Source organism: Stylophora pistillata, chromosome 10 (genome assembly GCF_964205215.1).
Source record: "Stylophora pistillata chromosome 10, jaStyPist1.2, whole genome shotgun sequence".
NCBI classification, from domain to species: Eukaryota; Metazoa; Cnidaria; class Anthozoa; order Scleractinia; family Pocilloporidae; genus Stylophora; species Stylophora pistillata.
The window spans coordinates 6,482,847-6,499,355 of record NC_142528.1 but is presented as its reverse complement, the minus strand read 5'-3'; the positions used below and the strand labels follow the sequence as shown (position 1 = coordinate 6,499,355).

At 38.8% G+C, this 16,509-nt stretch overlaps 1 protein-coding gene and 1 pseudogene across 2 annotated transcripts; both read right to left on the bottom strand.

The window, feature by feature from the left end:
- Positions 1–4,953: 4,953 nt before the first annotated feature.
- On the bottom strand, positions 4,954–9,910 carry LOC148721581 (uncharacterized). Its single transcript, XM_088735074.1, has 8 exons — positions 9,702–9,910; positions 9,385–9,602; positions 8,716–8,806; positions 8,056–8,208; positions 7,270–7,360; positions 6,541–6,773; positions 6,219–6,368; positions 4,954–6,083 (listed from the first exon to the last, which is right to left on the bottom strand). The coding sequence occupies exons 1-8, from the start codon at positions 9,817–9,819 to the stop codon at positions 5,551–5,553; spliced, it is 1,587 nt and encodes a 528-aa protein (XP_088591200.1). The 5' UTR covers positions 9,820–9,910; the 3' UTR covers positions 4,954–5,550.
- Positions 9,911–11,347: 1,437 nt separating this feature from the next.
- Positions 11,348–15,956, bottom strand: LOC111325599 (uncharacterized; annotated as a pseudogene). The gene is made up of 5 exons (XR_015992200.1): positions 15,358–15,956; positions 14,372–14,542; positions 13,107–13,196; positions 12,712–12,861; positions 11,348–12,327 (listed from the first exon to the last, which is right to left on the bottom strand). The product of XR_015992200.1 is annotated as an uncharacterized LOC111325599 (transcript).
- Between the last annotated feature and the right edge of the window lie 553 nt (positions 15,957–16,509).

Sequence of the window (16,509 nt, the reverse complement as noted above, 5' to 3'; positions counted from 1 at the left end):
CCTTTCCTCGTCGCCCGTCTGTGTTCAGTCAGTCTTGTTGTGAGGTTTCTGCCAGTCTCACCGATGTAGGAGGCTTGGCAGTCGGAACAATTGATCTTATAAATCGTTCCCTGTCTGTTCCTCGGTTCGTCTTTGTCTTTAACGTTGGTTAGTAACTGACGTAGTGTGGTGATGGGTTTGTGGGCGACGCGGATATTGAAGGGTAGTAAGATGCGCGAGATGTTTTCAGACATGCCTTTTATGTACGGTATGGTTGCTTTAGTCGTAGGGGTTGCGGTGTCGTTTGTTTCGGTAGTGGTAATGGGTCGGTGAGTGTTTCGTCGGATGAAGTCGTTGTTGTAGTTGTTCTTCGAAAAAACACGGTGAAGGTATTTGTTCTCGTCGGACAAGCTGTCTGTCGAGTCGCATACTAGTTGTGCGCACTGACTATTTTCTGTACGTCTGTACCTCCATCAGTTGCCATGTCACAGTAGACCTTTAAAGGCTTTCCGTTCTTCTCGGGGTCGACCCAGTACTCTCCGTCTCCTCTGGAATCTCCTGAGTCCCGGATGTCTTTGCAGGAATGACCAGGCTTATTACGTTGCGAGCCTCTGGTGGCTGCAATAGGATATAATGTTTAATCTTGATGGGTTTATGGACTGAGTGACCATTATCACGCACAAATTTGGCAGAGGCAAATACCAAAAACATCATCATGAAAAGCTGGTATATAGTAGCATCAAAATTCAGAATTTATAAATCAGAATTCATAGATAATTCAGAATTCAGAATTCAGAATTTATAAATTTACTGGCAAGAATAATGTATAAACGAGTGAGAAACAGGGTCGTCAAACTAATTTCCCGGCAATGCAAAGTCAAATTATTTCAAAGAAAAGATATTAGAAAACAAAGAAAACACAAGAAATCTTTGGAAGCCGTTAAAACAGAGTGCACCGACTAAACCATCTCTAAGGGCGCCCACTACTATCAAAGTTAATGAAAACTATATAAGCGCTCCTGCGGAAATTGCGCATGCTTTTAATGAATTTTTTACTTCATCAGTTCTAACATCAGAGCCATCAGACAATTTAGTAACCACACAGTCTGAGCTTGATACTCTTGTGTCAAACTTTGTCAATGCGCGTATACACGATGAATTTCGTTCCTGTATTCCGCCTATTACTAAAGAAATCACTGAAGCAGATCTGAAGAAAATTCCATCAAACAAAGCAATAGGATTGGATGATATTAGCATACGGATATCGGAGGAGGCATTGCCGCCGATATCGACGAGCATGGCCCATGTTTACAACACAAGCATCAGTTAAGGTATTTTTCTAACTACCTTTAAAGCAGCAAAGGTAACGCCACTTCACAAAAAAGACTCAACAAACGAAAGAGGAAATTATCGCCCAATATCTGTTTTTCCTATTCTGTCTAAACCCTGAGAAGGACATGTAGCAACCTCTTATCTTCGGTATCTAACTATGAACAGGTTATTTTACAAGAATCAGTCTGCCTACCGCCCTTATCATTCCTGTGAAACTGCACTATTGAATATCTCTGAAAAATGGCTGAAGGTTATGGACAATAGTGAACTGGTGGGAACAGTTTTTCTGGACCTTAGTAAGGCCTTTGATCTAGTCAGTCATGATATTCTCATAGCTATAAGCTCGCCGAGTATCACACTAGTCAAACAGCTATGAATTGGTTTAGGTCCTATTTATCCGAACGTAAACAAGTTTGTTCAGTCTCTGGTGTGCTCTCTAGTCCAGCGTCCTTATACAGGCGAGTTCCACAGGACTCAATTTTAGGCCCTCTCCTCTTTTCTGTTTATATGAACGATCTACCTCTTTTGCTAAGTGAAACTGAAGTGGACATCTATGCTGACGACACAACTATTTGGTTAAGTTGTGCCGATCGTATTCGGAGATACAACAAACTCTAAATGTGAGTCTAAGTAAAGCGAATAACTGGCTTAAACTTAATGAAATGCAACCTAATAGTAAAAAGACTAAGTACTTACTTATTGGTAGTGCGAAAAAACTTTATCACAGTGAAATAACTACGTGGGAGCTTTTCTTGGACAACGGAAGACTTGAGGAATCAGCTGGAGAAAAACTTCTCGGTGTTGTGATTGATCCCTATCTTTCCTGAGACCTACATATTGATTATCATAAAAAAGTTGAACTCTAGGATATTTCTCCTCAAGAGGGCAAAAGTGCATTTAACTATTGAATGTAGAAAAATGTTATATAATGCTCTCATTAAGCCAATTCTTAAGTACTGTTGTACTGTTTGGGGTAATTGTTCGGTTGAAAACCTTCAAAGGTTATTACAAGTACAAAAACGATGCGGGAGATTAATTTTGGACGCCACCACTAACGATAGTTCCGTTGAACTTTTTAATAAATTAGGCTGGTTACCTATAGATGACATTATACGTGTTAGAAAACTTTGTATGCTACATAAAGTTAGCCAAGGTCATAGTCCTGAATATTTTAGTTCATGTTTTAAATATGTCAGATCTACACATGGTTATTGTACTAGATCTGCTATCTGTAATGACGTTCTAACACCATCTTGTAAAAGAACCTTGGGGCTTAGAACTTTCCACTCAAGTGCATGTAGGCTATGGAATAAACTAGGAAACTGATTTAGAAACATGACTTCCCATTCAAATTTTAAGATAACGCTACTGAAAAATTTTATTAAAGAAAATACCTCGATAGAGCATTTTAAGATCAGTAGGACGTTTTAAGTACAATTTTAGTATTACGAATTTTTTATTAGGTATTTTTATATTTAGTAGGATTTGTTGGGGGTCATTATGTAAACTACCGGGTAAACGGTAATTAACAAATGGTAAACACCACAGCGTACACTATTGAGTTATGGATGTACGCCGGAGGTTGCTAAGCACGAAAGAAGCGTAAGAGTCGCTCGAGGCGATAGCCGAGAGCGTCTCTAGCTTCTTGAGTGCTTAGCAAACCTTCCAAGTGCATCCATAACTCAATAGTGTACGCTGTGGTGTTTACCATTTGTTTTATAACATAACATTGATACATTGTAGCTAAAGAGTTCCCTTTTATTTAACAAATCTTACGTGACCAGAAAAAAACAAGCGCGTGCGGAAAAATAGTCTTTGCATTTGCTCACGTCAGCAGCGTACACCCATGGGCAAATGGGGAACGCTAAATTGACCAATCAGAACGCGCGCTTTACTTTGGTTATATTATAATAATATATTTTACCCTCGGTAAATAAAGTGTTTGTTTGTTATTAATATTCACACACCAGTTAAAACGCTGAGAAAAGGGAAACAGATTATATGCAAACTTGAACATAGCTCTTCGTATTTTTCTACAGAAATGGGTTTTAAAAGGAGTCTTCATTTGACAATTTGCTTCATTTCATAGCTCTTAATAGACATGTATTTTGTTTGACCATGTCTGAAGCAAATTTCTTCTAGAACAGCCGTACTACTTAATACGTGTTTACAGTTTTTTCCTTTGTATCCCGGATCACACTGGCCGCCTTTTGTTGTTGGTTTTCATTCGCGGGAAACATCCATGCAGGAGGCCTGATTACAAAACAAAGCGGTGAACTTTTTTTCTTTCCGTTATGCCATCAATCAGAGTAACAAAGCTTGTTTCCTCGTTATTAATATTCAGACGCTTAATATGCGTTTTTTTTTTTAAATTTGGCGTTGCCCTTGCACTCATGTGAACAATAATAAAAACAGGCTATTCCAAGAAAGCTTTTGTTACTCAGGTTGTTGCAAAACGGGGATTGCAAAATGATGAAGGTAGTCAAGACTTGCTTGAAGAAACGTTTACCGGACAGTTTTATCTGCCTTATGTTCTCTAACGAAGTATACGCTACTTTCAAGCCAATAGCAAATTATATTCTCAGTTTTCATCAGTATACAAAAGTAGTTCCAAAGATAAATTGTTCCCGGCTTAAACTAGAACCCAACTGAACAGAGCTATGGTAGATAGATCCTTTCCTCTTTTTTAAATCACCTAGCTTCATTTGCCGCGTTTTATTATTCAACTCACAGATACGTTTTCCATCGCTTTTACCGGGGTGAACATTGATCGACTTACAGCTGTTATTTCCCATACACTTTATCTGACATTCAAACTCATCCACAACGACAGTCGTGTGCATAACATTACCTACCAAGGCATGGTCTGAAAGACAAAAAGACGTACTTTCTAATACCTACTAGCTATAGAAAGAGAGTATAAATATCCTTTTTGATCCTTCTTTTTAAATATTTACTCACCAACTCAAGTTTCAAAAACGCTCCCAGAAAAGTCTTTGTTTACCAGGACAAACAGGATCTCCCAAAAGGATGTTTATGGTAATAATGGCAAACTGGGTTGGCCATAAAACAGCCATACTAAAATTGGCCGTTTTATCTCTCCTTGGTGGAGCTCCTTAGTTTTCTTTTTGCATAACGGTTTTCTGATATTGCCTTCTTCTGTAAGCAGAGCGCGTTATTAAAATCATACACACAATTGAAATACGTATGATATATAATTCATGGTTCTCTTTTATCCATCGCTTTAACTGCTCTCAGCTTCACCATGTAAAATTTCTTTTGTTCGCTGCATTAACAGAAGACTTTGTTTCAACTTTCATCATTATCATTGGTAATCTGTACTCAAATTGTACTCAAACTGTACTCAAATTCCTTCCACGCTTCAGTGCGAAGACCATGTTAAATATCTTATCGTCCTACTGGACAGCAATTTAAGTTGCAAATCTCAAGTTAATAATGTTGCGTTAAAAAATAAGCAGAACTGTTGGTGTTGTTGCCCGTCTTAGGCACTTCGTCCCACGTAAAACCCTTTTAAATATTTATCAATCATTGATCTTGCCTCATCTGACATATGGTTTGACGGCTTGGGGTCAAGCTGCCAAAACCCATTTTCAAAAAATTCTCGTTCTTCGTTTGATACACTTTTCTGAACCTAGAGCCCATACTGTGCCTTTATTTATTTCCTCAAAAATTCTACCTTTACAAATGTTATATGCTGAAAAAGTATTTTCTATAATGTTCGACGTGTCCTGCATGAAAGCTCCGTCTAACATCTGTGACTTCTTTGGAACTTTGGGCGCGTTATTAAAATCATACACACGATTGAAATACGTATGATATATAATTCATGGTTCTCTTTTATCCATCGCTTTAATTGCTCTTCAGCACAAGCATGAAAATTTCTTTTGTTCGCTGCATTAACAGAAGACTTTGTTTCAACTTTCATCACCTCAATGTTTGATTCAAGGGTGATATTGTATAGGGTAATTATATGTTAGTCACTAGTAAGATTAAACGGGTTAAATAGCAACTCCTCTATGCACATGATGCTCAGGCCACAAACTAACATACAACAATTTAAAAGGAAAACTACACAAATTGTTTGAATGCTAATAAACAAAAATCAACGACAAAAAGAAATTTTGAAAGTTCATTACAGTTATCCGATGATCATGACGTCTCACTTTGCAATGAAAAGTTCCTAGCAAAAGTGGAAGCGGATGTTGGTGTATCCGGGAATTAACGAACAAAGACTTTCCAGAAATCCCCAGAGGACAATCCAAAAAAGGTTTTTCCAGTATAGTCGTCGCATTCCCATCTTGGGCCCCCAGGAGTCAACAGCCAGTGATATGAGGCGTTGACATAAAAAGGATGATAGGTCAATGTCCCCTTTGAAGGCACTGCGTGACCCCACTGCTGATCTTTCCATTGGTGACAGACGCCAGTTAAAGTGGAGTTATCCTCTTTCATTCTGTTGAACGAGCCACAGGCCAAAGGTCGCAGACTTGTCTGACCGCTGAAGTACTGGACTACAGCTTCACCAGAACTGTTAGTGGCCGTGGTCACGTGGATCATTCTTCCCTTTTGTTTGTTGCACTGGAATCTCAGCTGAGTGAAAGACAAGTGCGTTCTCAGTTCTTTCATGGCATTTTCTGTGATGAACAACTTTTTGTTTCTGTGGCAGTTGCTGATTTCGCGGTATGATGACTCAATATAAAGCTCTCGAGAGGATGGGTCGTCCACCACAACGTTGGAAACGAGAAGCCAGCCTCCTGCAAAATACGAAGCCAATATGAAGTTAATTCTTTGTGCATCAAAGGAGATGGCTGTTTCATGAAGTAGAATTTCAGAAACTCAAAACAGTCAAATCTTTTTTTCTTTAACATTCTGTAGCATTTTCACCTCACCTCCGTCAGTTGTCATGTCACAGTAGACCTTTAAGGGGTTTCCGCTCTTCTCAGGGTCGATCCAGTACTTTCCGTCCTTTTTAAAGCAACCCGAGTCCCGGATGTCTTTGCAGGAATGGCCAGGCTGGTTGTAATATAAGCCCTTGATAACTACAGAAGGAAATGTACTGCTATGTTAGCTTGTTAATCATCACAAACCGATTTCAATGCTTAATAGTACGTGGGCAGTCAATGTTTTAACTGCCTCGCTGTAAAGGACCCGTTTACTTGTTTAAAACATACATTTCGCAAATCGATATCACTGACTAAAACAAAGATATACCTGTGGATAATGGAATTGTCAGAGATATCTCACTAGGTCCCCTTCTTGCCTTGGCATCATTTTGTGCAATCCAAGATGGTTTGTTCACACCTGCGTATCCCACCAAAGCAAAAGATCCTCTGAAGTCTGTCAGATTGAGGAGGTCATCAGTAGCCCCAACTCTTATTAGAGCGTCAATCGCTGGTGATATGTAAACTGAGCCTTCATCTTGAATGGCAACCAGAACGATTTTTCTGCAATCGGAACAAAGATGATTTTCCGTGAGATAGGCAAAAAAATCTATTTATTGCGAAAAAAGCGCAACAAAGAAATACTCCATGTAGTAATAAGCTAACATTTTAGATTTCTTCCCCACAGAATTTTCTGAATCTCGTATTGTAAGCATATCCCAGATTTAGTTTCGGATGGAGGTTTTTGCGGACATGTTTTTGACGTGTTAAAGATTGGAAACAGTCTCAAATAAAGTCTCCAGAAATAGACAAAGTATATCTCTTAAAAAGATCGTGAATAAAAATGTACAGCTGGGGGCGATATGAGTGATGTAATTTGGGATCGATAATTTTTGTGCTCAGAACTAATCAGATGCCATATTTATGATAGATTACAGCTTTAAACACTAGTTTTTCCTTGGAAGGTTAGATGGTCATTCCCTTTTATTTCTATTTGTTTTGTGTTAGCTTTCGTTTTGTTTTATAGACATATACAGAGGCACGTCAACATGACTCGTACTCTCCTTCGATGCCGTTTAGAAAGTCTCTCAGGTGATTACCAGCGGAACTGTCCCCACACGTGTCAAATCCTTTTGCTCTTAGAATAGTACCTGCAAATGAAAATGGTATCAAATGTTTCCTTTCCACTACAATTAGGCTTACAATGAGCACATACACTGTAAAATGTTTTCCACATTCTAGGAAGCTTATTAAAGAAATAATAATAATTAGAACCGGAGTTAACCCCGCAGGTTTTGAACCGAGCACATCATCCTTAATTGCGACGATGGAGTCGATAGCGAGACTGTGGTGTTACCTTCTGGCGTATGTGCCGCAAATAAAGGCAAAGACCAGGTTGGCGTTTTCTGGAAAATCGTCAGAGGCAAGGTTTGACTTCCTTTTTCATTTCACCTCAGAAAAGTAACTTTTCAGGATGATCCAGGTTGATTAAAATACCAACTCTAGGTCACTTGAATAGGCCCATGGAAGTTTTCCGTAAGATTTGCTTTTGATTTCATCCTACCTGCAAAGGATGCTAGTCAATTGCCTGTGACTGGGATGGTCTGGGATCTCAGTTAGAAGAGACAAATGAAGAAAAGGACAGGAGATAACTGGTGGTTTTTAAGACAATTGCTTTTTTTCGTCAGGCTGCTAGCTATCGTCTACAGCTAGTAACTGTCTGTTGGCCACTGATATTTTGCCAAGTTTCCTTCAGAGTTTATCAATTTTTTCATTTTTTTCAACTTTTTTCAATTTTTTCTCAATGTACCAAAAGACGACAAGTACTAAGCCTGGCCTCTGTTACCTGTTATAGCGCTGATAACAACCACATTATGGCCTCTGATGTGTGGAGAATAATCTTTTCCATTCACTTTGATGTAAGCATTACCACATGTGCCAGGTGTAATTCCTGGATCATCACAACCCTCACTGCGGATGAATACTTTCAACACGGGGGCTAATTATAAAAATCAAAAAGGAAAAACAGGACTTTTTGTTTCGTTCTGAGTTTCGGCGGCAAGAAAAGGAGAGCTATATGGGGAGCTGTATGGGGAGCTAGTTTTTTGCTTTTTAATACTGATTGGTATCTATTTCTACCTCTGGGGGAATGTAAGGGCATCTCTGAGAAAGACACATTTTGCCTAAAGCTGAAATAGTTTGGTCACAGAATTCCCTTTGGAGACCTTTAATGTCTCATATTTGTTATATTTGTAGACCTACAGCCGGTCGAACCGAAACACAAGAGTTTTTTGTTGATCACTCATGCATCTTTTAATGAGATTCTACATGTCTTCTTACGCCAATTTATATTTTGTTTAAGTTTGTTCTCGGCAGGTTACGCTCACGTCACGACTCATTTATAACACGATAAGTAATATTATCCTATGCCTCGAACTGTCAAAAGGAGGGAGTTTGTCGGTCTAAAAACCTGTGGATACATAACTGTCAAAATCTGAATACTAACGTGTTTGACACCGTGTTCCCTTGTATCCAGAATGAGACTGATCGCTGTTAGCGGGTCGAGTTTGCTCCCGAGAAACATCCATGCAGGAAGCCTGACATAATTAGAGAAGAAAATTGATTTGTTTCCTTTTATTTTCTCAACATTGCATCAAAAGGAAGAAAACCTACCCATCATAACTTTTTTTTTCATCAATAATTCAGTAGAAATATGGATGACTTCCGTGTAGCTCTGGCCAGCCTATATAGCATGAAAGTTTTTACGATGACGAATAGCCGTTCAAAATATTAGACTCTTTATAAACTAAGGAACTAATTAAAAACATTGATACAGATGCCCACAACATACCAAAAACGTAATTAACCTGAGACCAAGAGATGAAGCTTACCTAATAATTTGCATCAGGCTGCATACTTATTATGAACAGGTGACATAGCCAACAACTGGTGCTTAAACACATAATTTTGCAGAAACGTAGCAGACATAATAGGTATATAATATCTTTATACGTCTGCACAAACTTTGTAATTTATTATTTTGCACGCTAGGCATGAACCAATTTTCAATGAGGAATGTATCGATCTTATAAAAATATAATGCCAATTACTCACGTTCAAAACACTAAATTAATCGAATATCTTCGGTGAATTTACCGAAAAAATTAGTACCTACCCGAACAGAGCTATAATATGTAGCTCCTTTCATCCTTCTCAGATCACCTGTCTTCATCTGCCGTGTTGTGTTATTCAATTCACAGATACGTTGTGCAATACTGTTACCAGGGTGAACATTGACCGACTTACAGCTGTTATTTCCCATACATTTTATCTGACATTCAAATTCGTCCACGACAATAGTCGTATACATAACGTGACCGAATAAAGCATGGTCTGAGGGCGAAATAAAAAAAGAACTAATGTGTTTTCATCTGAATATATAGCTGAATAAAGGCCGAGAATCAAGCTCGGGCAGTTTGAGTTTAAACTCACCAAGTTGAGTTTCGAAAACGCTTCCACAAAAGTCCCCTTTTGCCAGAACAAACAGGATCCCGAAGACGATACTAAGCGGAGTCACAGTGGAAAACTGGACCAGCCATAAAACAGCCATTTTAATTTATTTTCGTTTTGTCGCTCTGCCTTTCCAAAAGGAACCTCTTCACTTGATAGAAATATCTGCAATTAAATTGCTCACCCTCAATTCTCCTAATATTTGTTTTCCTGAGCATGTAGACTCCTCATTGGATGACAACTCAACTTAAAAATTAACATCATTTATAATTCAAAGCTCTTTTTCAATTACGTTTCAGCACTTTAATTGCTTTTTGCTGTTTTTTTCCCTTTTTTTTGAAAAAAGGGCTGCTTTTCCTTTTTCCCGGTGAAAAATATATATTGCGAGCTTTCCATTTTTTTCCCTTTTTAAAGTAATTAACAGACTTTTCGCAATGTTCACACCTTTTTGAAAGCAACAGTTATAGTTCGAAAAAGTCAAACTACTTGATTGGCTAACGAGAGAGCAGCTGTCAATCACAAAGACCCATTGATTGACAGTTCGTCTGTCAATTGAATAAAAGATGAAGAATCTCACGAAAACGTGTATTTTTTCCGTAAACAATTACGAAACAAAAACTTGCTAATGAAAAAGTGAGCATGATTGTCCGCACTTGCGACAAGTGGGAAGAACCAAAAGCTGCCTCCTTGATCGTAACTCGAGTATTAGAGGAACTGTTAGCTGATATCTCTTTAAAATTTGATTTAACAGCATGCTTACATAATCCCTAAAGTATTTAAAAATAAACCCAGTGACCACTAATTTTTTTTATTTGTGAAACGCACTAAGTGCATCAAGATACATCTTCCCCCAAGGTTTTTTTCTTTTTCCTTCTTTATTACTGATCTGTGATGCTTGTTCAAAAAAGCGGTGATGTTTTTACTTATTTCGTACCCAGATGGTAATGTAACACACGCACACATACTCCAGCAACTGTCACAGAAATGTAGGATCTTACCGCCCCTTGTAAGATCAAGCCACAGCTCGAGCTTATCCCGGTTGCTGCCCGACCCCCACCCTCTCCCTCTTGTTATTAGCTCTTCGTCTGGCATCCCTGGCGTTTCTCTGTTACCTGTTTTACTTCCGGATGGAGAGAGGCACCAAGAGCATAACATAATGACCCAGCAATTTCTTGAGCCCAGACCTGTCGGCCTGGAGTCCAATGCCCCAACTATTTTACCAACGCGTCTACAGATTCAAAGCCGCTTAAAGTGACGGATCCAGACCTTGAGCTAAGGAGGACCCCCAGTCTTTTTGTGCGTGTACACCTGCCGACCTATTTTTTATCCAAAATAAGGGGGGCGCCCCCCCCCCCCCAGGTCCCTCCTCTAGATCCGCCGCTGACTTAGATTATCTGAGTGCGGTACTGTTTAGATACAACGTGAGCCTTTTCCATGTTGCGAGAGCACGTACAGTATACCGGAATTAAACCTACAGAGGTAGTGTGTCCAAATTATGGATAGACGATCAAATTGACTGAAACTAAAAAAAGGACAAAAATTCAAATGAATTTGATAAGCATGTCTGAGTGTTTTTATGAGGGTGTACCGCCGTACGTTTGGTGGGTACAAATGTCCACACGTTTTCACGAATTGCAGTTTTATAAATTGCTCATAACATACAGAGGTACAAACTTTAATTGTAGGCTGACTAAGATGTTGTTCAACAGAATTTGTAATGATTACAACAATAATTCTTTACAGTAAGTGGTTAAATCCCGTGGTTAACATTTATCGTATAACTGATTGTCCGGTTGAGTGTAGTCCTGGGAAGGACTGTTGTGGGTAATGGTGACTGTCCCTCGCAGGCCTACACCCACCAACACCGGCAAGCTGATGAACTGACCTGTATATGTTTTCTTCTGATAAAAACTGCCTAATTTACGACTCGCCGTTGGTATTACAGATCTATGACTTTAAGTCTACTGCAAGTAAATTCTAGAGAATATTTAACGTTGCATAGTTTCTTAACAGTAGCTTGAAGTTTTTCAGGACTGTGAAAACAGATATAATTAATTGTCGCTCTTAGCGAACAGAGACTTTCCAGAAATCGCCAGAAGAAAATTGAAAATATTCTGCACCAGGTTTCTTGAAGTCAACACACTCCCATCTTTAACTTCCAGATGTCAAGGACCAGTGATATTTACCTCCTACATGAAGAGAATGATCGTTTAATCGTTCCAGTGCCACTTTTGATCATGATGATCCCCCTTTCTCTCGTTTTCATTGGTCACACATTTTAGCTAATCTGGAGTTATCATCTTTCATTCTATCAAACGAACCACACGCCAAGGGTTGGACATCTGTTTGACCGCTGAAGTACTGGACTACAGCTTCCCAAGAGCTGTGCGGCCGTGGCGACGTGGATTGTACGTCCTCGTTGTTTACTACAGTGGAATCTTAGTTGAGTGAAGGACACGTGTGCTCTCAGTTCTTTTATGGCATCTTCTGTGACAAACATTATCCTGTTGTCGTGACAGTTGCTACGTTTCACGGTATGATGACTCAATGGAATACTGTCGAGAGGACGGATCGTCCACCACAACGTTGGAAACAAGAAGCCAACCACCTGGAAAAATGATTGAAGTCTGTTCATTAGACGTGATGCTTATTTCAATTTCAGTTGTAGGATTTTCCTCAATTAAGCTTACTGTCAACAAAATCTAGTCAAAATCTCGATGTTTTGCTATTTAGTAAGAGAAATCCTGAAAGTTTAATTTTCGAAAGAATAAAACATACAAAATCTCAAAAAGAATGTGAGGTACCAACACCAAAACTGTCAAAACTTATGTTAGTTTTGGAATCTGTACTTTATAAACTTTACACTGATGTATAGTTTTCCATAAAGTAGCGCGCATAAGACGATTTTTCCGGGAGGGCACCCTATTTTGTTGACAGTGGCCTTAACAGTAACTTCAGTGATTGTCTTTAAATTTTTACAAAATGTCTATACCTCCATCAGTTGCCATGTCACAGTAGACCTTTAAAGGCTTTTCGTTCTTCTCAGGTTCGATCCAGTACTCTCCGTCTCCTCTGGAATCTCCTGAGTCCCGGATGTCTTTGCAGAAATGAAGAGGCTTATTGCGTTGTAAGCCTCTGGTAGCTGCAAAAGGAAGCAAGGTTTAACTTTGATGGGTTTGTTAATCTCCACACACCGGTTAAGACGCTGAGAAAAGGGAAACAAGTTATACGCAAACTTGAACATTACTGTCGGCACTTATCCAAAGAAATGGGTTTAAAAAGAGTCTTCATTTGATAATTTACTACATTTCATAGCTCTTAAAAGTCATGTATTTTGTGTGGCAATTGTCTGAAGTAAACTTTTTCTAGAATAGCGTCACTTCTTACGTGTTTCACAGTTTTTCCTTTGTATCTCGAATGACACTGGCCACGTTTTGTTGTTGGTTTTCGTTCGCGGGAAACATCCATGCAGAAGGCCTCCTTAATAAAGAGAAAGGCGAACTATAGCTCTTCTCGCTCTGCCATTGATCATTGTTCAGACTAACAAAGCTTGTTTCCTCGTTATCAATATTCAGACGCTTAATGTGCGTTTCTTCGAAAAAAATGGAAATTTGACGTTGCCCTTGCACTCCTGTGAAATCTAAAGAAAGGCTATTCTGAGCGGAGAAGAAAGCTTTTGCTACTCTGGTTGTTGCCAAACTGGGATTGCAAAATGATGAAGGTAGTTAAGACTCGCTTGGAGAAACGTTTGCCCGACAGTTTTAACTGCCTGGTTTATAGGTTATTAACCAAGCGTGAGGTCAAGATGGCTGGATATTGGCCGATTTTTTTTTTGTATTTTTACGGACCGAGATGAAGTTGAGGTGCATAAAAATGTGAAAAAAGAACGAGGCTAATATCCGGCCATCTTTATCGAACGAGCTTGGTTAATAGAGGATTTATTACGTTGCAAAAAAGATTTTCCTTTATTAAGAATTAGGAATGACCTGTTTACTTCGAGAGTCGGGAATGAAAGCCAACTGTGTTTGGAGCACAACAAACTCACGAGGGAAGTTTCTGTTTTCTCTGTTTTGACTATCTTCTGCCGCTTTTTGCGTTTCCATCGCCGACATTGTACAAAAATTACGAACGCAGTTCTAATTCAATTTTTTTCATGCAAGGGATCGATGCAAGCAATCCTGAGTGGGCAAGATGGGCCCAGCTTGCCTGCTTGGGTAGCCAGTCAGAACATAGGATTCGCTTCATCTTGCACACGGGCGCTGCGAGCGATGTAATAATTAAGTTGAATAAAGGCTCATAGTTTCGAAAGAAACTGTTTGGGGCTGCGTCGGTGGGAGTAACGAAATGATTTGGATGTATAAACAAAGTTGAAATGGAAAATTGGCCACCGTAACGATTACAAAAGCTGACGTTTCGAGTGTTAGCCCTTCGTCGTCGCTCCGACGAAGGGCTAACGCTCGAAACGTCAGCTTTTGTAATCATTACGGTGGCCAATTTACCATTTCAACTTTGTTGATACATCCAAATTAATAATTAAGTTCCCTACTTTCAAGCCAGTAGCAAATCATTCTTTCAGTTTTATTAGACTAATTGCCTAGAACCTCCCTGAACAGAGCTATAGTAGGAAGATCCTTTCCTCTTTCTAAAATCACCTGGCGTCATTTGCCGTGTTTTATTATTCAACTCACAGATACGTTTTCCATTGCTGTTACCGGGGTGAACATTGATCGACTTACAGCTGTTGTTTCTCATACACTTTATCTGATATTCAAACTCATCCACAACGACAGTCGTGTGCATGATATTACCCACCAAGGCAAGGTCTGAAAGACAAAACGACGTGCTTTCTAATACCTGCTAGCTTTAGAAAGAAAGTATAACAATCCTTTTTGCTGTTTTTTTTTTTTTTTTTAAGTATTTGCTCACCGACTCGAGTTCCGTGATGGCCAGAAATCCGTGACAGTCAGCGATTTGGAACGGGAGCTCATGTATGCGAAAAAACTTCCTTCGGATATGTCACGCAACAGCAGGTTTTTTTCTTGCACAATTTCGTGCCATTATTTTAAAAGAGGATAGGGAATTTCCAAGGTTAAAAGCACTCTTTTCTCTTTTTCCCTCGCTCCATATCTTTCTTCTGGTTGAGTGAATCTGATTGCGTCTTTAAAACGCGAGCAACATTGACTAAATTCGTCAAGCATTTTACTTGCGAATTTTTAGCGATTGTAACGCAATTGCATAATTTATTAAAGGCAAGGTTACAAAGTTCAAGAAAAGCATTTTGTGATTCAAGATGGAGGATGAATGAGCTAGAAACTACCGTTTACGGCCGACTAAAAACATGGCGTTTTCTCGTAATTTTCCTCGGGCTTTGAAAATGACGTCACATTAAGGATTCCTCAGCAGTATTTTGGCTGGTTTTCCACCAAGTTTGGAACCGATTTAGTGGCTTCAATGGCTCCTAATTTTGCACTATAAATAAAGTTCAGCCACAGGCAGCTCAAGCTCACTTCTAGAAAAGCGGACGTGACTCTTATCGTGTTGCGCAACGTTTTATATTTATAAAGGTTTGTATGGGATGTTATCGGTTTGCCTTAAAAGAGAGAAAAAAATGTCTTGTTTTGAAATAAAATGGGCTTACCTTATTGCCTTGTTGTTTTCTTTGTTGATTACTAGCGTCTCATGATCTCAGGCCATTTTGAAGCGTTTTCGGCGAGTTAGCGCTATGTTGGTGTTCAACTGCTAAAAGAAAGACGAAGCTCCGACGAAGGGCTAACGCCCGAAACGTCAGCTTTCAGTTTGTAATCGTTACGGTGGCCAATTTACCATTTCAACTTTGTTGATATATCCAAATTATTTCGTTACTCCCACCGACGCAGCCCTAAACAGTTTTTTTCGAAACTATCAGCCTTTAATATTTGTATCGAGATGCGAACAGTCTTCTGCCGGAGCGAAGTGCCCAGTTTAGTCGTTTCCAACCTTTACTAATGAATTATGCCTTCCTTGTTTATGATGTTTAAAGTAAGGTCGATTTATAATTATCATTAACTACAAAGAGAAAAAAATCACACTTATCTTAGGCGAGGTACCAATTGGAAAGTCATAAACAGTAAACTGTTCCATTCAAGATATCGCATACGACCAATCGTCTGGCTGCACCCTCTCCGAACACGGTCTCTGTACACCTTGTGCTGTGGTAGTCGTATTTTACCCCACCCTCGCACGGCCGACAGCCAGCAGTTTTAGTGTGCTTCTTATTTTCCGTTCCAATCCTCTCTCGTCTTCAACTCATTTTTACTGCTCGGTCGCTTGGCGATGCTTCTGGCAGAGCGTGCACAAACAGCATCTCCGCAGGCGATTTACTTGGCCAATGAAGGCAGTGAAAGTAGATGAAGTTATTCAGGTCAAGCCTACCACATCCTAAGGTTCATAAAAAATAAAAACTAAAAATATTAATATTAATTATTAATATTAATATTATTAATATTGATATTATTAATATTATTATTAATATTATTATTAATATTATTATTAATATTAATATTAATATTAATAACATTAATCTTATAATTATTAATATTAATATTATTATTAATATTAATATTATTTGTTTTTTATTATTATTATTATTATTAATATTATTAATATTATTATTAATATTAATATTAATTTTCGACTAGATCGAAACTTAAATTGGAACATTTAAGCTGATTAAGTCTCGGACACGAGACTGAATCTCGCATAGTTTTTATACTTCAACAAATTAAAAGTTAGCGCTGACGATTACGCTTAA